The following is a 20,419-nucleotide window of genomic DNA, read 5'->3' on the forward strand; positions in this document are numbered from 1 at the left end:
AAAAGAAAGACTCATTTCTTACACACTTTTTTTTTCTCCCCTTCGTTTTCTTTCTCTCTCTGCCCAGATCTTTCTCTCTTATTATTATTTTCAATTCGTGTCGTGCTTACTGACGGTCGCTGCCAGCCTATTGCAGCCAGTAAAACCTATCACGGTCATTGGTTTTGTTTCCGCAGCCTTGCTTTCTTTTGGTCAGAATATATATATCTAAGGAGTTTTGTACGTGGTCAGATCACGGCAACATCGTCGACTTGTTCTCTCCACCTGTACAAAGTTTGTTTTGTGAAAGATGGAGGACGCGAGCGGCGGCGTATACGAGGACAGCTTTTCCTCTTCCTCTTCCTTGTCTACCCAAGCAGGATATGAAGACAGCGGGGCGTGCAATGCCACCCGTCGCAACGCGCCCATGATGCGTGTTCTCCTGCACGACGTTCTTCCTTATTCCCGTCTTGGCGTTCTACGAAATCAACTTGTGGTGTCGCCGCCTCTCGCGTTGGTGGCGACGGCGCCGGCTGTGCGCATCTACTGCGAAGAGTACGCGCCTTACTCGTTAGGCGGGACGTGGTGGCTGGCGCAGACGACCACCCACTGCGTCGTGCGGTGCCGGGTGCCGACGGACAAGGAGAGAGCAGAGAAGGAAACAGAGGAGACCTGGAGGAAGGCGGGTGACGAGCACGGCCCTGCTGCGTCGTACGCGCCGGACGGCGTGGAGAGAGTCTTTGCCTACACCCGCCCCTCCCCCAGCCGTCGTGCTGATAAAGCGAGGAAAGGCGGCGCGGCGCCGATGCAGACGCATGTCGATACTGCAGGAGCGAGACGCGGCGGCGAACATGGCGAAGCCGACGAGCGCGTTTGCTGGGTTTCCGCGGAGGCGCTTCGGTGGGCGCAAGAACAGCAGCGGCGAGACCGGTGCCGAGGCGATGGAGGCAGCGACTCTGCTGCTGCTGCTGATGCGGACCTCCCTGTCAACGAAGAGTCGTTTATGGCGCGGCACTCGGGCACGATGGCGCTGGCGCCGCCGCAACTCTGTTCAAACCGCCGCCTCCTGTCGTTTGTGCGGGATGCTCCGGCGAGCTTTTTAGGCTTCTGCACCCTCGCCGCACAGCACGGTTGGCAGAACGCCGCTCGTGCGCTGCTGCGACACGTGATAAAGAGCGAAGAAGGAGAAGGCAATAACGATGCCGATGTGAAGGAAGAAGAAGGAGAGGCAGAGGAAGAGGAACCACGACAACGGGGTATTGGACCCGCGCGGCTGTACGTCATCCACACGCAGCTGTACGCCATTTGCGGATACCCGGAGAGCCGCATTGCGTACTCCATGTGGTGGTGTCTGCGTCGGATGGCCTCTGCGGTAGGACCAGCCTCCCTCTCGCCGCTCCGTACGTTGTCGCACGACCAACGTTTATCCTACAGTGCGGCGGTTCTGCCCGGCAGCAGCAGCGCGCTATTACCTTCGGATGGCGGCGAAGCGCCCCCTGTGCAGGCTTTCATGGCACTCGACGAGGGGGACGCTACTACCACCGCACACCATCTTCTCCAACGGTACCGCTCCTCGCAGCAGCTTCTATCCCTCCAATCCGTTCTGCGCTGCACCCGCGAGCATCTCAGCAGCGGCGCCGCCGCGCTTCTTGGCGAGGGCAGCCACAGCACATGGCACGCGGCCCGTTCAGCTCCTCTCCCCGAATGCACGCCTCGTCGACGCTCGGCGACAAGTGAGTGGCTGGTCACCAACGCCTGTGATCTGACCGTCTCTGGTGACCTCACCTTCTGGAGCGGTACGTCGACGGCGGACTCGCACACCCTCCTTCGCCAGCACTGGTACCCCTTCTTTCGACTGTGCGCTAGCGCCAACAAAGAGGCACCGGAGCACGCTGCCAGCGCATCAAATCAGAAGGGTAGTCCTCCGCCCTATAAGAGTGGCGAGGGGGATGCGCATGCCACGGTGCCTGCGTTGGCGACAGAGTCGGCGCTCACCGCGGTTCCGCTGCCACCACCGTGTGCGCTCTTCATCCACGGAAAGGTCGTGCTTGCGGTAGAGCACAAGCTGCACCGCGACGCGGTACACGCTCGTGAGCTGGTGAAGCAACAAAGCGCCAGGCGTAGTTCCTTTGTGGGGGATCAGAAGGAGGTGCTGGAGGGGTCGCAAGGCCAACACCCATCCCCCTCCACCGCCGTAGTAGTAGGAGAAGAAGAAGAGGAAGTGGTAGATGTGCAGCCGCTGCTGTTTGACATGGCCGGTGATGAAGGTGAAGAGGGTGGAGGTTCTCCACATCGGATGGGCCCAAAGAAAGGGCGTGATGCCGCAGGTTCTGCGGGGGACGCGTCTGCGCTCGCGTACGACCCCCAGGAGGAGCGTTTTCTGGGCGAAATTGCACATCAGCAAGCGTTTCAGCTTCTTCACTGCGTCGACGTCACGTACCTGCGCCTCCCTCTCGGACCCGAGCTGGTCGCACAGCGGCCGATCCAACCGAGCAAGCACGCCAGGACCACAGACAACACGTTGGAGGATGAAGATGTGGGCGGCGGCGAGGCGTTCCCGGAGGACGACGAGGAGACGGAGGCGTGGGATGCGCAGTGGCTGTCGTGTCTCTTTCCTCGTGTTCAGGTGCTGGACGTGGAGGGCCCTCCAAGTGTCACGCGTGCGTTCTCTTCTCCCTCTATCAGTGCGGCCACCACCGGGACATCCGCAAGGGATCCAGGAAGAGTACGCCGTGCGGATGCCGTCGCCGTCGCTGCTACTGCTGCTGCTGCTTCTGCTGCTCGACAGCACCTGCGGATGGTGCGTCCCCGCGAACTCACCTTTACTCTTGGCGCTGCTGCGACATCGCAGACGTGCACGGTGCCTCTGTACACGATGCGTGGACTGTGGCGGCTAACGGAGCTGCGCCGCTTGGTGCTGCGCGCGTACCCTTTCCAGGTGCTTCCGGCGTTAGTGGCGGCACCTGCAGGCTCGTCATTCGCACCGGATCCCCCTATGCGCACGTCTCGCAACACGTCGTCGCCATCGCTGCATCCAGAGCTTCAACGGACGCGCTGCGAAACGGCAGCTGATGTGGGTGTTCGCCGTCGCAGTGGCAGCGATGATGCTCGTACAAAAGAGGCGGCGCGGAGTTGCATGCGACGGCCGGTAGAGTTGTCTGTGATGGGGTGGCCCTACGTAGGTGCAGCCGGGTTGCAGCATCTCGCCTCCGACTTGGTGCCTGTGGATCAGCGTGCCTCCACACACGGCAGCGGCAGCGGCAGCAGCAGCGCAGCACAAAAGGCTTCCCATAAGCACGAAAATGGAAGTCGCCGCACCACCTGTGCCGCCGCCGTTCCCGATTTCGTGATGCTTTCGCTTACACACATGGACTCTCTTGCCTTCGTCGACGTCTTAGCAGCCGTCTTTCCTCCTCGACCCTCTTTGTCGTCGCTCTCCCTGCATTCGAGCCCGTCCTTGTCGCAGCCGACGCTTTCACTCGCGCGTCTGACGCAGTTGGAGCTGTCACGGACACGTGTGAACACCGCCGCCCTGGAGCACATGAACCTGCCGGTGCACACCCCGCAACTGCAGGTCCTTCGCCTCTCCGCCACGCCCGTGGACAGCGTCACGTCGTTGACGGGTCTGCGCTCGCTGCGCGTGCTGAATCTGTCTCGCACTCGCGTTACAAAAGGTGGGCTGCAGTGTGTGCAGTGGATGCCCGCCTTGGAGGAATTGTTCCTGACACAGTGCGAGGGCTTGTTTTGCACCGCCGACGGGAAGGGTGCAGAAGGGGGTAGGGGGAGTATCGATGACCACCAAGGTGACGGCCGTGCGCCAGTGGTGAATATCTTTTCTCTCGGTGTCGACGCTGCGCGTCTGGTGAGCTGCGATGACGTCGCAACAGCAGCGAGCACACGGCGCGGGTGCCAGACGTTTCCGACGTTACGCGTCTTGGACTTGTCCAACAACCGTAAGCTGACCGAGCACGCGATGTGCTACACGGGAGACGACGATTTTCTGAGTGTAGAGGTGACGTGCCATGTACGCGAGGGCGATCACTCAGGTGCTGACCACATGGACGGAGCGCCGGGCACCGCACCGATGCCGCAGCTCGACACGCTCTATCTCATGCACACCTCGGTCGCACACCTCGCCTGCCTTCTTGTGTTGTGTCCCCGACTTCGTACCCTCGATGTCAGCTTCACCGCTCTCCGGGAAGGAGGCTTGTGGGCGTGCGTGAGGTGTCCACGGGAGCTGCCGCTGCGCAAGCGGTCAGCGCGAAACACACGCGACGAACTGACGGAGAAGAACGCGGCGACCTACGCAGTGCGCTTCCCTGCACCGCTGCAGTTGCGGCAGCTGAACATGGCGGGTGTTCCGCTCTCCAGTTTGCACCCGCTCTGCTGTGCACCGCCGCTGGAATGGACCTACACCTCGCTGAAGGAGGAGAGGGGAGGAGGGAAAGACCCCGCAGGCGATATGAAGAAAGACGAAGGGATGTTAAAAGGACCGTCGCCTTACAGCAAAGAAAACGTTAAAGAGAGGGAGCTGTTGCTTGACGGTGTCGCGTGCGGAGGAATCCGAGGAAACGGTTGCGCAGGAGCACGAGCAATGGAGGCTGATGTGACGCACCAGTCAGCATTGCACTTGTACCCGCACCCCGCCATTCTTGACGACCGCGCGTTTGAGGTGCACCTGCGCACCCAACAGGCCTGGATGCACTACGCGAGGGAACATCCACACGAAGTGTGGAAGCGCACCCATGAAAGCACACAGGCGCAGGCGACGGTGGGATGCGATGGGCGGCTTCCTTGTCCAGTGAAAGTTGAAGATCCATCTGGCTACACCATCTGCGTCGATGGCGCGGTGTGGACGGCGTCGCACCCCATCGGTCGTCCTTGCTCGATCGATGGCTACACCACCTTCTTCGACGCCGCCAGGCACTGGATTCCTTCTGTACTCCCGCACCGCGTCGATCGCCACCCGCGCGAGGATGTCGCCGACCGTCGCCGCGACCGCGACGGGCCATCTTCTGCGGTGTCTTCATCTTCATCATCCGCCGCGGACGGAGGAGGCTTCGTGAGATATGGCGTGTTGCAGCTTGCGTCGCTGCGCCAACTCCGGCTGGGGCACAGCCGCATCACAGCGAGCGGTCTCGCCGCGGGGTTCGGCATGCCGCCGCCGCATCAGCAGCAGCACAACGTCACAAACGGTGTGCGCGGCAGCCTAGTTGAGCTCTCCTTACGCGGCACGGCTTACCTCTGCCCACCTTACCCACCAGAAGCACCTGACGGAGACAGAGGGGGAGATGGGCCTGTGGTGGTGGAAATGGCGCTCCAAGAGCAGCAACAGCCCCAGCAAGAGGCGCTCCTTCCTCATGTGGAACTTCCATGGCTACCGTCTGCCCTTCGGAGAGACGTGCAGGCGACTCGTGAAGCACCAGCAGCTCCCTTCTCAGCAGCGACGCACGCCACGAACGGAGACGCGTCGTCTGCTGTGCCGTGGACCGAGGCAGAAGCCCTCTGCGCGGTGCTGCGTCTCCACTGTGAGTCGCTGCGTCTCCTTGACGTCGCGCACACCTCCGTGGCCCTCGCGACGTTATTCGACTGCATTTACGGGGAAGCGCGTGCCGCCGCCTCGCCCAAAGCGAACGCGAGCCGCACACCCACCGCCGCCGCAGCATCATCCGCAGCAGTTGTCACGGCCACGGAGGCGGTGGGAAACGACCGTAGCGATGGTTCGCCACTCCACGGGGCGATCGGCACGCAGTGGGAAGAGGTCCTCACGCAAGGCTCCATCAAAGACGCGGCCCCGGCCCTGACCGCCTTGCTAGGCGATCCGACGTCTGTGCTGGACTCGCACGTCCAGTCCTGCAGGCCACAACGCTTCTCCGCCCGTGCGCAACATTTCGCTCTGAAAAGCAGAACGCCGAGCCATCACGACGGCGCATTGGATGGGGGCGGCATTGCTTGCCTCTTTTCGCACGGTCCGGCAGCCCGTGCCGCACGCCGCAACACCGGCGGCGTCCTTGGTCTGGAGCAGCTACGTTTGTTGGATGTGGAGGGCACACCCTTGTCGGCGTCATTGAAAAGGCTCTTCCCACGCCTGTATCGCTGCGCACGGAGTGCAGAGCAAGGAAATGCGGAGGTGAACAAGCAGCAGCGGCACGGAAGAGGTGTGGAGCCTGCAAGAACAGTCCCACCACACGCAGACGTGAATGAGGAAGGGAGTGTTGACGAGCGCGTTGCCAGTGGCAGCGTCGCACCCGGTTCCTCAGCTGATCAAGGTCATCGCGGAGGTGACGAGGACACGGACAGCGACGATGAGTTATCGGAGAACTCCGACAACGTGTCGGACACTGCGCTCGCGGCCCCGCCGTCGTCCAGTCTGCGGTTCGGCCCGTTGCGCATGCGCTCCGCGTGGGAGGGTGTGCTCCACAAACTATTTGGGGGTAGCTGTTGCGTGCAGTACTGAAAGAAAGAAGTGTGGGAGAGCGCCGCCGTTGCCGGAAACGGCAGCAGAAGACGGATAGCATCCTTCGAAAAGAAAATAATCTGAAACAGGTCTGCCTAGCAACAACAATCAAGAACATCAACAAAGCGTTCTCGTCAACGCCTCTGCGCATGAAATGTCTCATCGTGAATCGTGAAAAAGATTTTCTTTTTAATTCGACCACATTGTTTGTTTTTTCCCTTAAAACGGAACTCTTTCCTCTCACCTTTTTAGGAATTGTCGCTCAACTCGAGTTTCTTCCTGCTGCTACGGCTCCCTCGTGCCGCCATTCCTTCTCCGCTCCATCACCCTCTACCATCTCTTTTTTTGTTTGTTTCTTTCGTTTGGGGCTTCAATACACACATCACACTCCCTCTCTCCACACACACACGCATACGCCTACCTCCTCTCCTGGGATATGGCCGTAACGATCATATATATATATAACCAACCACCACTGCTTAAAAACACTTCACGGCTACCCACCAACCACAACCTTCGCCCATCTTGAAGTTTCCTTTCAACAGAACATCTCGGCTGAGAAAACGAGTGCGCCATTTGAGATTTCTCTTTTTTTTCTTTTCATTTAAAAAGCTCTTGTTTTGCTTCTTTGCTCCCGTTGGAAATTCACATACATGTATTCGCGCTCAAATAATCTTCTTTAAAAAAGTATATAACACTTTCCCCCGTTTGGTCATAAGAGCATTTTTTTCTTTTTCTTTTTCCCTTTTCAAGGCGTTGTCAACGTCGTTGCTGAATATTTGCTGATATATATGTATTGTTGTGTCTCTTTGTAGGTGACATTCCATCGCGGAGCTGCCATTTTGTTATTGTCAACACCCTCGCAGATACCCACCCACACAGTTTGCACCTGCAGTAAAGACCTGTGCAGCTGTGCTTTCGTTGCTAGAGTGAGCCCGCAGGAAATCCAGGCAAAATATTTTTTTTGTTGGTAAAGTAGGTGACCTTGGTGAACCAATACGGCCGCTTCGTACACATATCGATAAGTCTTCCCCTGGCAGAAAGGGATTCAACGTGAGACCGCTCCCCATTTTCGTTTCCGTTTGTGTACGTGTTTTTTTTTTTTTCTGCTACTTCGAGCTTTTCTTTTTCTGTCTCCTCGCTTTTCATCCTTCCGTTCCACTGACGCCCTCTTCATCCCACCAAAGGAGAAAACAAGAAGCATCGCATCTTGTGTTCCGCCTTCGCGAAGAATCTGGTCGTCTATTTTAATTTTTATTTGACTTTTTCTTTGGCACTGCACTTTTTTGGAAGTACCTTTCAAATAGAGACGATAAGAGGATCCACCGTTGCCTCGTTTCTCAAATTGCGCCTTCGCTGGTACGGAGGATCGTCTAAATCCGAAAGAGGACAAAAAGAACATCGCAAAAGACTGAAGCAGTGGAAAGAATCGGAGTGGGTTAAAAAACTAAAGCTAACGCTACACAAAAGAAAACCACACTAAAAGGTAACGGAAAGATCTGTGTGCTGTGGACGTCTTTCATTGTGAGTCTAAGGTATTGATATTGAGTTCCTGACGGCGTTGTGTTTCTGTGCCATTCTTTTTTTTTTCCTTTTCTTTTCTCTCTTGGAAACGGAATTTTTAGTTCTGTAAATTGTTTTGTTCAATTCTTCCTTTCTTCTTCTTTTTCCATTGGTGTCATCTCCGGTTTCTTTTATTTATCTATGTCTTCTCTCTATCTTCTATTATCATTATAGTTGTTCCTCCTTTCTAATCCCCTCACTTTTTTTTTTGTGACTGAAAAGAAAACGATTGTTATCATCATCTTCTTCTTCTATTATTTATTATTATTATTCGCCTTCTGCGAGGGTCTTTTCGCCATAATCGGGATCATCTCGCACGCGTTACCAAAAAAAAAAGAATTGTGTGGATTCTAAACACACATTATTTATTTATTTCTCTCCCGCTTAAAACTACAACAACAACAGCAAAAAATCCCGTTGTTTTTGCTCTTTTCTTTCCCTTTTGTCGTCTGTAAATACACATACGTAAATTTGAATATATATATATAGTATCTACTTACCTCCCTCCCTCTCTCTCTCTCTCCGCAGCGGAACACCGTGTGCGTATAAGCTTCGAAAAGGAAACGTGAGTGAGCAGATTTCTTTTTGTCACGTTGGCGAGTTCGGTTTTCTTTTTTTGCTTCATCATCCCTTCTGACTTTTTTTTCTCTTTTTTTTCTTCTGGTTTGTTTTTATATCTATTTTCCTCTCGTTCCAAAGATCTCTGTGCACAAGGTAGTTCATCTCTCACTTTTTCTTTGTTCTTTTCTTTCTTCTTTTTGCCTCTAATCTCATTGAATAGTCTTTGTTGTTTGTGTTTTATCGGTCTTTGTTTTTTCGCGTACAATCTTCGGGTTGTCCTCATCTTCTCCTCCTTGACCTTTTTTTTTGAATTTAACATTTTTTGGTTCGTTCATGATATATTTCCGTTCCCCCCCACCCCCACCCCTTAATACATCTATTGGTTTCGTGCCTATCCAACTGTGAACAGCAAGTACTTTTGTTTTATTCCCCCTTTGCTTCTCTTGCTTGGTTTATTTCTTCTCTGTTTTGATTTTTGGTATAGTTCATTTACTTTCACGCATACACGCTTAAAAATAAAAAAGAAAAGAAGGAAACCGGTGGTCATCAGCTATATTGGACGTACAATCTATTGTATACATTGCACTGCTTTGCTCGTTTTCAGTAGCGTGGTGACCGTCATCATTTCGCTACTGACTTCAAAATAAAGGTGCATAATTGCTGTGTTATAACCCCGAACTGACATCTCCTTTTTTTTTGGATATTTGAAGGGTGGTGAAGGAAATCCTGTGCGTGTGTGTGTGTGTCTTCTTTTTCCCTTGTACCTGCTTTCCCCCTTTTGTTTTTGTTTTTCTGATTGCTCTTGGGTGCTCCAGGCGTAATCAACCTCTTTTGATATAAGAAAGAAACGCACTGATCTGTTCTCCCCCTGTCCCTTTCGGTTGTGGTGGTGTGTTTGTGTACTGGGCGCCCTTCAGGACCACAGTTCTGAAAGAGAAGGAAGTGAATCAAGAAGAACACGAAAAAGGTTGTGAAAGCGTACCTGCCAACACGAGAAGGTTCCTTCTTGAATTTATTAATTTATTTGTTTTGAAAGCTACCGTTTTTTTTTTGTGTGTGTTCTTCTGCTGTTGTTTTTCTCTTTGTATGTTAACTCCTGAGCAGTGTTTTCTCCTTTGCTTCGTTAATCAATCTTTTTATTTATTTGTATTGTGTCTTTTCATCTTTGTTTTGACGTTACTCTTCAGCAGAACAAAAAAGTTATCGAAAGCGCCCTTTTTCTCTCTCACACACGAAGGGCTTTACCGCCGTGAAAGAACTGGTGTTTTTCTTCCCCCCTGTTTCCTTTATCTGTTCTTCTTTTAACGCGTATGATTGTTGTTGGTAGAAGCATTGCTGTCCTTCATCCTTCGCAGCGAATCTTTCGTGGCTTTCATTTTTAAAACACACCGGATACAACAAAATACGCAAACAAAACAGCAAAAAGAAAATCTACAGGAATTGTATACACATACACAGATATATATGTAAAGAGAAGTAAAGCTTCGACAATAACGGGAAACAAAAACCATCATTTCTTTCGTTTTGTTTTACTGTCACTTACAATTTTTTTTTCCAGAGTTTTGTCAACGGTAGAAGTGCGTACAACGCGTGTGTGTTTTTTTTCCTTCTGAAAAAATACATTTTACTGCCTTCCTTTTTCGTTTTGTTATTCGACCGACGCGCGTGCGTTCAGGCATTACTCTCATTTTATATATATATATATATATATATATTCTTGGCGCTGAACCAAATTTTTACCCGTGACATCAGCTTCGCCGCGCGGGTGTGTTGGAAGGCAGGGAAAGAAGAGAATCTCTATTTTTCCCCCTTCTGGATCGCTATCAGCTTGTATATATATGTGTGTGTGTGTGTGTGGATTACGTATCCCGTGTGGGTTGATCCATCTCGGCTTTGTTAAGTTTACGGAGCGGTTAGCCCGTTGGAGCGCCTGAACGACAGCGAAGAGGTGCTCCTGCTTTTTGAGTCGACGAGACTTGCGCACGGCGTTTTCTCGTGTTGCTCGTTCTTCTCTCTTTTTATTCAATAAGGGACGCAACATGTCGGCAACGACAGCGCGCAGCGATACAAGCACCCCGGTGCGTACGAACACCGCAGCTTCTCAGCTGTGGGAAACAGGGGAGAGCAGTCTGCTGTGTGCCGCCGACGGCGCCGAGCAACTCGACGACTGCGGAGATGCGCCGAACTGCCTTCAACAGAACTTCCCCAACAAATGCGAGTTGTTCAGCACGGAAAGTTTGCCACTCGGCTTGCGAAGTGAGACGGAATCTGGCAGCTTCCCCTTTGACCTGACAGCGACGTGGACGTCGAATCGAACCCTCTCCATTCTGTCAGCGACCTCGGCGCAGGTGCGCACTTCTACGTCCGTGCCCAACGCTTCTGTGTCTGAGATGTCAGCGCCGCTGCAGTCCCCGTGTGTTGCTACCGCCGACGCAGAGGAGGACTCGCACAAACACGAGGAGATCATCCAGCGTAACGTGTACATCTCGGGGCTGCCGTCGTACATGCAGTCGGGCGAGTTTCGCGAGCTGTGCCAGCGCTTCGGCCGTGTGGAGGCGTCGAAGCTGTGCGTGGAGGGGCCGTCGAACCCGACGAAGGGGTACGGGTTTGTGCTGTACTACAGCGAGGAGAGCGCGACGGCGTGCATCAAGGGGCTGAGCGGGAGCTACCTGAATGGACGCTGCCTACAGGCGCGTCTGGCCGACACACACGCCACGCCGCACGAGTCCAAGAGACGCATGCAACCACGACCTCCGTCGCCACCGCCACCGCCGTTTGCGCCGCCGGAGCACAACGCTGCGGAGCGCCATCGCTTGATGCCGCACAAGGTTCCGTCCAGCGGCGGCAACAACGATAAAATGACATTGTTTAACGACGACGTCTCCCCGAAAGTGGTCTTGCCGCCTCCGCCTCCGCTGCCGGTTCAGATTGTGCACCCGGCCAACGCCTTTCTGATGAATGCGAACTCCTCGGCCACCTCTGCCGGCACCCCAACTGCTGCGTTTTCAATGGCTGCACAGCTGATCCCCGGTGTGGGCCTCGCCGACCCGAGCCACGCGACGATGCAGGGCATGTACTACACCTGCGCGCCGCCGCTGCAGGCCTACCAGATCTCGCCGATGTCTGGTGGTGCGGAGGGACAGGTGGTGATGCTGCAGCCACAGCCGACGATTGTGTACATGGCGCCGTCGCCCTACTTCACCGCTGCCGCTGCGACAGCGAGAACGAGCAGGTGCGCGGCGCTGCCGAACTCGTCGTTTGGCCAGGGGACGCCGACGCTGCCGCCGCTGATGTTGTCGTCGACGCCGCCCGCTGGAGTGCAGATAATCTCGCTCCCGTCTGCGCCGAGTGCCCTTCCAATGTAGAGACGCGGAAGAAAGCGAACGCAAGAGTTCCAAAAAGTGACGTCGTACGTACCGAAAAGGTTGGGTCGGGTTTCCACGTTACAACCTTCCGCGTTGACGAAGGATGCTGTTTGCATGTATGTGTGGGCGATTGTTGAGCGGCAGTGTCGCTGCTGCACATCTGGCGGATTCGAACTCTGTGTGTGTGTGTGCGTTCGGATCACAAGGTGGCGTAGCTGCATCTATCTTCTTGATCATTGAGGATCGATGAAGTTGGATCGGGCAGCACTAAATTCGAACAGTGTTTTTTCCCCTTGCTGAGGAAAAAGGAGCGTGGTGTATATATTTTTTCGCCTTGTTTTTTGCCGGTTATTATAGTACTAACTATTATTATTATTTTTTTTACTGGTGCTTCGCTAAAGTGGAGCCACCGCGTGTCGAATCGCAGCATTGGGATGTTCACTGCTTAATTGCGTGTCGCTTTTAAAGCAAACCAAAAACGAAAAAGGAAAGTACGAAAAGGTTGTTCGAGTTTGTGTCAACTGTCACCGCCCTCAGCATCGATCTGATGGATGCGTTGAGTAGTAAAGGTCGTGCTTTTTTTTTTTCTCTCTTTTCCCTTCTTCATTTTGTCTTTCTTTTTATTTATGAGTTGTTCAGCCATGAGCATCTCTACTCGTAATGTACATATCTGAGTTCGTAAGGAGCTGCGCGGTAGAGCTTTTAGAAAGAACATCAACAACAACAAAAAAGACTTCGTCGTCGTCGTAATATCTATTGATACGTATTTTTTTCTCTTTTGTGTTCTCTCTCTCTCTCGTTCCTATGCTTGTGTAATTCTCCTCCTTTCGATGGATTCATTTGCTTGTTTTTGTTATTTTCTGTATATATATATACCCTCCTCTTGCATTCGCTGACGTGAAGTTTCACGGTGAAAAAGAGAAGAATTCGCGAGATCGCGGACGTTCCTATTTGCTGTAGGTGTTTGTTGTTGGTGTTGTGTGTTTGCCAAACGGATCACTGCCCTGACGTCGTACTGCTGTTGATGACTTGACTCTTCTAGGCAGCTTCACATTCGGGTTTTTTGTTTAATAATAAAGATAATAACTATTTTTTCCGCTTTTCTCATTGCAGTAGTGACCGGCCGCTTCCCCTTTAAGGAACACAAGTGTGTGGTTTAAATGGGCGTTTGGTTATTCTTATTATTTCGCGTTTGAGTACTGAGCTCAGCGACTCACACATAGCGACGGGGTAAGAAAGTGCTGGGGGTGCGGGGCAGGGGGTTGCGACGGGGCACGGAATGGGGGAGAGAGAGAAGGGGGGGGGAGAGCGAAACGAGGAGCAGCGGACCTTTTACTTTACTATTACGATGTGGAGGCCACCTTCAAGGTGACCTGTTCCGTTGCTGTTTGCTCTCGTTCTTTCTATGCTGCTTCTCCTATTGCTCCCTTCGCGACTTCTGGAGATGCACTGAGTTGCACTCGCACACACCCAGTCAAATGAAGGTACGCTGTTTGTTTCTTTGTTTGTGTGTTTGGTTGAATTTGCGTGCTGGTTTCCGCCTATTGCTTCGGCTTCCCTTGATATATATAAACATAAATATTTTATTGATATATAAATATTTTATTGTTAGCAGTCACCGTTTTTCTTTCCTTTCCTCTTCTCCTTTCTTTCCGAGCTCTCGCCGCTTTCAAAAAAGTAGCCTTTAATCTCTTTCTTATTTTCTTCGCTGCATTTTTGTGTTCCTCATCGTTTCTCCCGTTTCTACTATTTTATACATTTTTTTTTTTCAAGTCGACGCTAAATGATCAAACCGGCTGCGTCTCACGACGGATGGGCGGTGCGCGTGGGAGCCTCATAACCAAATGAAATCCTCGCTGAGAACGTTTACCTGTTTGCGCCTTTTCTTAGAATTATTGTTTTTCTATTTATTTTGTGTGTGTGTTTCAAGTGAATGGCCACGGACATGCAGTTGTCGGACGCCTGTATGTGTGTGTGAGGCATTCATATCAGTTTTTATTTATATCAAATCGACTATTTTTTTATTTTGTGTTTACTCGGCAAAAAGAAAAATCTGAAGAAAGCTGTGAAAGAAAGAAAAATAGAAATGCAACAAGAATAGCAATGTCTTGCGCAGGGCCGATGGACGTTGTGAAAACGCTGTTCACACCAGCGTGCAGTGCGTGAGACACGCCGATTATGCTTTACTGCTGATCCAAAAAGAAAATGGAAAACGTTTTCTTTTTCGAGATCTTTCTTCCGCCGTTCTTCTACAATTTAACCGTTTGTTTTTTAACGGTTAACGGAAGGATCTCCTGTGAAGAAAAAACAACAACAACCGGAATTAAAAGTTATGTTGCTTAGTTTCCTATCGCTGTAGCTACTCTGCCGTCCTTCGCTTTCTTCTGTCTCTTTATTATTATTTGATGTGTCCCACGTCGATCACGTCGCACGTGGCGATCTCTTTTGCGAGTGAAAAAAAAATTTCTCCTCCCTCGCCGTACCTACACATGCGTTGTCCTGGTGCGAAGATTAATGCACTGCTTCTTTTCTAACGTCATCAGCGACAAAACACACATATATAATTAACTGCCCAACATCAAACAACCATCTCACTTTACGGACGCTACAGCGCTCTCTTGGCCACGTCTTCGGTTTCTTTGAAGGTACCCTCAAGAACAGTTGAGCTCCAGCAGTAGTATCACTACCGCCGACTCTTTTGTTCCGTCTGGGTCTTTGACCTCTTTCCGCTCCGCCACAGCACTCGGCAAAGGCAACCTGTTGCTCCATTCACCGTAGACTCCACTGAATCAGGGCTTTGTACTGCATACGGAGTTGGTCTCAGCCTCCTTTCGCGCCCTCCTCTCTTACACTGCTTTTCTGGAACTGTCGTGTTGCTTCTCGTGCTGGGCTGGTGGCAACAGCGCACAACTGAAAAAGGAAAGGAAAGAACCAAGACAGACGCACCTTACAAGGGACAGTAGTGGAGGAAAAGAAAGAACCGGAGGCGAAGGATTTTTTTCTCGGTATCTGCCCTCCTTCGTAGTGTTCCGCAGTAGAAGAAGAGAGAGGGAGGAAAGACGTCTGACGTACGCGCTTTTGCTTTTTCCCCGTTGTCGTTCGAGTGGCTGGCCTCCTCACCTTTTCGTGCGGTGCCCCGATCTTTCTACCTCTACCACTCTGTCTGTCTGACCGCGAAGGCACATTAGCAAAAGCCTGAAGGGACAAAACAGGGTCGTTCGCACAGAAGAAAGAGGCAAATCCCACGCGAGAAGAAGTAGCGAGCACGCGCCAACGAACAAAGGACAACGCATAACGGCGGTTTACATCTGTCTCGATTTGGCGTGTCGAAGATAGGCGTGCGCAATACAAGGTCGGGGACTGTGCTCCGGACTATTCGTTCCATCACTTCCGCAGCCTTCTTCTTTCTTTTTCTCTTCAGAGCTGGGTAGCTCTTTCGAAACATCACTTCTGGTTTTTGGTTTCTATTTCCCTCACTGTCGTAAAAAGATTTTCTGCTTTGTGCTATCCATTTTCTGGTATATAAACATATAAATAAATATATATATAGCTCTTATCATTATTTTCATCGTTATTATTTTATCAGCTTCATCTACCATTTTTTTTTTTTACCTCAGTGGCTTCGCAGGTTGGAGTATTCCACTTGCCACTTCTGTCGCAACTGTTTTTCTCGGTTTCCTTTTTTTTTCATTCTTAACCCGCTGGACCTGGCTCACGTACAGCAAAGGAAGAGGAAATAAAACACAGAAGGAAGGATTATGTGAAGGTTTTTCTTGCATTTTTCCTTTTTAAAGTATTTTTTTTTTCGGTTTCGAAGCTACACAAGCACCTAAGAAGAAATGAAACGTCAATAATTGGTACTACCTCTCAGTGGTTTTCCGTTTGCCGTCATCAAAGAGAAAAACAAAGGGTTTTTTTTCTCTGTGTACGGTGAGTTGTTTGTTGTTGTTGTTGTTTTTCGCTCCCCCCTTTCGTTTAAGTTTCGGTACGCCGTTTTTTTTTTGGGGGGGGGGGTTTACCGCACGATAACTGCTGGTGTTCTAAAAGAAAAAGTTTTTCGCCTCTTTTTTTTGTGTGTGTTTCCCTCTGTTTGATTATTTGTATTTTTTGTTCTTTTCGACGTTCTCAGAAGGTAACACGGACGCAAATTGCTGCTACGAGTTTCTTTATTTCTTGGCCGCTTTGCTTTTCTTTTGTGCTTGTGTGTGTTCTGCTCCTTAACCCCCTCCCCCTCCACCACTACCACCTGCGTTCGTATCTCATCCCCTTCACTGTTATCACAGAATCGTTTGAAAAGAAGGAGAAAACAACGAAAAAGTGTAAATATAATAATAACTCTCAGCAAAAGAATAGTCCCCTTCCTCTTCCTTTTTTTCTTGTTCTTGTTCTGTTTTTTTTTTCTGTTTTTGCAGCGTGGCTCTCTTGATAAATATACAAAACTGAAGAAGCGTTGCCTCTTCCGGTAAACGCATCTCCGAATTCTCCGCCTCTTCTTTTTTCTTTCCCGATTCTTTTTTCAACACCTCCCCTCGTTCTCTTGCTTTCCCGCTGTTCCTCGTTTCTCCTTCCGTGTGCATAATCTACGTACGTATTAACCCCTTTGCGCCAGCGCACATAATTGTTTTCTTTTCCCCACACTTAAGTTCGTTGAAGAGCAGCACAAGCTGAGTTAGAAGCCGTTGCAGCATCAAGGGTTGTCTGTCAGAAAAAGAACCGCAGTGTGGATTTGTTGGTTCTCCGCTCGCTGATAATTTCAGTCTTCTTCTGCTAGGTGGTCTTCGCTCTTTCAAAACAAAAAACTGATTTATTGGTTGCTTTCTTCTTTCTTTCTCTTCCACGTTCTGTTTTCTTTTCCTGCCCGCATATTTTTCTGTCCCAATCAATCTCTTCCTTCCTTTTTTAAATATATTTACCAGTTAAAATTGTTGTTTACTTTCCCTCCATATCTATATCTGTTTATCTATATCTATCTATATCTGTGTTCTTTCCCCTGACAACTTTTAACTTGTGAACGTACCACATCGTTTACTTCTGTTCTTCCTACTTACGATCGCTATTATTATTATTTTTGCGCATTATATATATATATAGTTCTCTTCCGTATCGCACTTCCTGCCATCACGGCTGCGTTTCATCTTCCTTCTTCTCTAGAGATTGACAAGTAGCTTTGGACTTCTGTTGTGAAGTTTTGGTGCGGTTACTATCATTAATACTCTCTTTTCCCCACCCTCACAGATAAGCTGTGTTCTTTTTCTTTCCCCTTTCTATATTTATAGGCTATCTGCAACGGTAGCTTGGGTTACACATTAACAGGATACTTTCTCTCAAACCCACTCTTCTTTTTTTCCCCCTATTTTTGTCCCCCATCTACGTAATTTGTTTTCCCTCCTCTCTTTTCTCTTGTTTTCTTTTCTATTCCTAATTGTAACGCGGTTGTCTCAACGAAAGGACAAATTTTAACTCTTCTCGAACTTAACCGTCTTTCCCCACTCGCGTTGTTCACTTCTGTCATCTGACTTCGTACGCTAAGCCCCTCTCCCCACTCTGTTTGATTTCACTATCTTAGAAGCCAAAAGAAAAGGGAACATATTTTTTTTTGTGTGTTGCGATCCTGTGTTTTGTTGATCGAAGGTACACGCATCGTCAAAACTCTTCTTCGTATTGTTTTCCTTTTCTTTTTTTACTCCTTTGCTATACGGCTGCTTTTGAAGCCGCCACACGAGCACCTGCGTCTTCTCATCTTGGTCTCGATATCACCACCTTTATTTTGAAAACAACCTTCTTCCTTACTCCCGCTACAACGTAAGTGTGCAGGGTTTAGCTAAGTCGGTGACAACGAAAGACACACCAGTATCCCTCCCTCAAAAAAAGGTAATTTCATCTCTTGTTTTTTTTATACTTCTTTTTCTTTCCTTTATCTTTTTTCAACCAATACGTCGTAGAAATCTCTTAATATCTTGTTCGAGTCGATTGAAGGTGACTTCTAGAGACATCACTATCCCCAGGACTTAAAAGGTAATCGGAAAAAAGGGAGGGAAAAGCACGTGGTATACCTAACTGCTGTCTTTCTTCTTCTTCTTTTTCGATATATCATCTCTCTTCTTTTGGTTGATCTTACCGAAGAGTTTTTGCTGTCTCGCTCTCTCTTTCTCTTAAAGACAGTTGCACACGATTGTCCTTTCGTTCGATTTTTCATACCTTTTTTTTTCTCTTCTTGTTGTCTTTTCGACATTTATAGTTCTAAGGTCTTGTCTCTTCGCCCCTCCCCTTTTTTTTTCTGTGTTTCCCGCTCAAGGACAAAAGGTTCGGGGTGTTGAGGTGCTCCATTTTTCTGTTTCGTGCATTTCCACGTCATCTCATTTTCTCGTACATTTAACGTCGGTGGTTTCCTCCCTCGCTCAAGTCTTTACTCTTTTCTTTTTCTTCTTCTGTGTGTTGTTGCTTCTGCGTCCTTCGGGAGACGGAGTACCAATTGTAAACTGCACCTTGGCTATTCGCTTTTTTTCTTTCTTTTTCTGGTTCCTGTTCAAGCGCGTGCGTGTGTCTGGTGTGAACGTGTGTTTGACAAAAAAAACCGATAAGAACACTGTCGGAAGGACACACACGGAAGGAACATCACGACACAACCTGAGCTTCGTCTCTGATCACCTCTTTTTATTTATTTCTTTTCTCTCTCGCAGGTGATTGGGCGTTTCCTGTGTATTGAAATCGAGTGTACTTGTACTTTTGGTTGTCCTGTTGTATTTTTAGGGATACCGCTACAACGCCAAGAGCAAAGGAAAATATGACGGGGTTTGGCAGCATGTCCCACTTCAGCGCCGACAACGCATCTGCACAGGACGCGTTGCCAGCTGCACTGCAGCCACGCCGGTATGAGTTGCCTTCCACCACCGATAAGACGCAGTGCATGGCGCCGGAGACGAAGCTGAAGCCGCCGTCGTACGACAGCCTTTATTTCATGAGTGATGGCAACGCACACGACCCTTTTTCGTGCACCAGCGCTGCACCGCCTTCGCTCTGTGCCAAAAACTTTTTTATTTCGAACTCCGCCAGTGATTCGAACCGCGAAAGCGGCTGCCAGGCGAACGAAGAAAACCTTGCCTGCCTCCTCGCTGAGCTCAACAGCACAAACGACACGTTCGGCAGCAAGGACAGCGTGGCGGACATGGTCGAGGGGAAGTCCGTGTCCATGCAGTCCTCCTCTACGAACCCAACGAACTACGGGCTATCGACAACATCCCTGCAGATGCGCACTTCTACGTCCGTGCCCAACGCTTCTGTGTCTGAGATGTCAGCGCCGCTGCAGTCCCCGTGTGTTGCTACCGCCGACGCAGAGGAGGACTCGCACAAACACGAGGAGATCATCCAGCGCAACGTGTACATCTCGGGGCTGCCGTCGTACATGCAGTCGGGCGAGTTTCGCGAGCTGTGCCAGCGCTTCGGCCGTGTGGAGGCGTCGAAGCTGTGCGTGGAGGGGCCGTCGAACCCGACGAAGGGGTACGGGTTTGTGCTGTACTACAGCGAGGAGAGCGCGACGGCGTGCATCAAGGGGCTGAGCGGGAGCTACCTGAATGGACGCTGCCTACAGGCGCGTCTGGCCGACACACACGCCACGCCACACGAGTCCAAGAGACGCATGCAACCACGACCTCCGTCGCCACCGCCACCGCCGTTTGCGCCGCCGGAGCACAACGCTGCGGAGCGCCATCGCTTGATGCCGCACAAGGTTCCGTCCAGCGGCGGCAACAACGATAAAATGACATTGTTTAACGACGACGTCTCCCCGAAAGTGGTCTTGCCGCCTCCGCCTCCGCTGCCGGTTCAGATTGTGCACCCGGCCAACGCCTTTCTGATGAATGCGAACTCCTCGGCCACCTCTGCCGGCACCCCAACTGCTGCGTTTTCAATGGCTGCACAGCTGATCCCCGGTGTGGGCCTCGCCGACCCGAGCCACGCGACGATGCAGGGCATGTACTACACCTGCGCGCCGCCGCTGCAGGCCTACCAGATCTCGCCGATGTCTGGTGGTGCGGAGGGACAGGTGGTGATGCTGCAGCCACAGCCGACGATTGTGTACATGGCGCCGTCGCCCTACTTCACCGCTGCCGCTGCGACAGCGAGAACGAGCAGGTGCGCGGCGCTGCCGAACTCGTCGTTTGGCCAGGGGACGCCGACGCTGCCGCCGCTGATGTTGTCGTCGACGCCGCCCGCTGGAGTGCAGATAATCTCGCTCCCGTCTGCGCCGAGTGCCCTTCCAATGTAGAGACGCGGAAGATGCCGCTGCGCCTCACTGGCGGGAGAAGCGGAGGAAAGCGGCCACGCGAAGCGGCAACACAGGGCTCGCATCAGCAAAAAAGGGACACCTCGCCGGAACGTGAAGCAAAGTGGCAAAAAATGAACGATGTGCGTATGTGTCGTGGGGCAGAGGAGGGGATGGTAGGATATGCTGGGGTTGGGAGAGGAGGACTGTAATCAAGGAGTCCTCTTCGTACTC

The 20,419-nt window shown here is 51.2% G+C and overlaps 4 protein-coding genes across 4 annotated transcripts; all 4 read left to right on the forward strand.

The window, feature by feature from the left end:
- Nucleotides 1-289: 289 nt before the first annotated feature.
- Nucleotides 290-6,436, forward strand: ABB37_02131 (ribonuclease inhibitor; the record flags this gene model as incomplete). The annotated part of the gene is made up of 1 exon (XM_015798948.1): nucleotides 290-6,436. The coding sequence occupies one exon, from the start codon at nucleotides 290-292 to the stop codon at nucleotides 6,434-6,436; it is 6,147 nt and encodes a 2,048-aa protein (XP_015662426.1).
- Nucleotides 6,437-6,965: 529 nt separating this feature from the next.
- Nucleotides 6,966-11,925, forward strand: ABB37_02132 (putative RNA-binding protein; the record flags this gene model as incomplete). Its single annotated transcript, XM_015798949.1, has 1 exon — nucleotides 6,966-11,925. The coding sequence occupies exon 1, from the start codon at nucleotides 10,600-10,602 to the stop codon at nucleotides 11,923-11,925; it is 1,326 nt and encodes a 441-aa protein (XP_015662427.1). The 5' UTR covers nucleotides 6,966-10,599.
- A 1,478-nt stretch (nucleotides 11,926-13,403) lies between these two features.
- ABB37_02133 (hypothetical protein) lies at nucleotides 13,404-13,613 on the forward strand (the record flags this gene model as incomplete). The annotated part of the gene is made up of 1 exon (XM_015798950.1): nucleotides 13,404-13,613. One exon carries the CDS (start codon nucleotides 13,404-13,406, stop codon nucleotides 13,611-13,613), a length of 210 nt encoding a protein of 69 aa, XP_015662428.1.
- An 820-nt stretch (nucleotides 13,614-14,433) lies between these two features.
- On the forward strand, nucleotides 14,434-20,188 carry ABB37_02134 (putative RNA-binding protein; the record flags this gene model as incomplete). Its single annotated transcript, XM_015798951.1, has 1 exon — nucleotides 14,434-20,188. Exon 1 carries the CDS (start codon nucleotides 18,710-18,712, stop codon nucleotides 20,186-20,188), a length of 1,479 nt encoding a protein of 492 aa, XP_015662429.1. The 5' UTR covers nucleotides 14,434-18,709.
- Nucleotides 20,189-20,419: the final 231 nt, after the last annotated feature.

This window comes from Leptomonas pyrrhocoris (assembly GCF_001293395.1).
Source record: "Leptomonas pyrrhocoris isolate H10 chromosome Unknown, whole genome shotgun sequence".
In the NCBI taxonomy this organism is placed as follows: domain Eukaryota; phylum Euglenozoa; class Kinetoplastea; order Trypanosomatida; family Trypanosomatidae; genus Leptomonas; species Leptomonas pyrrhocoris.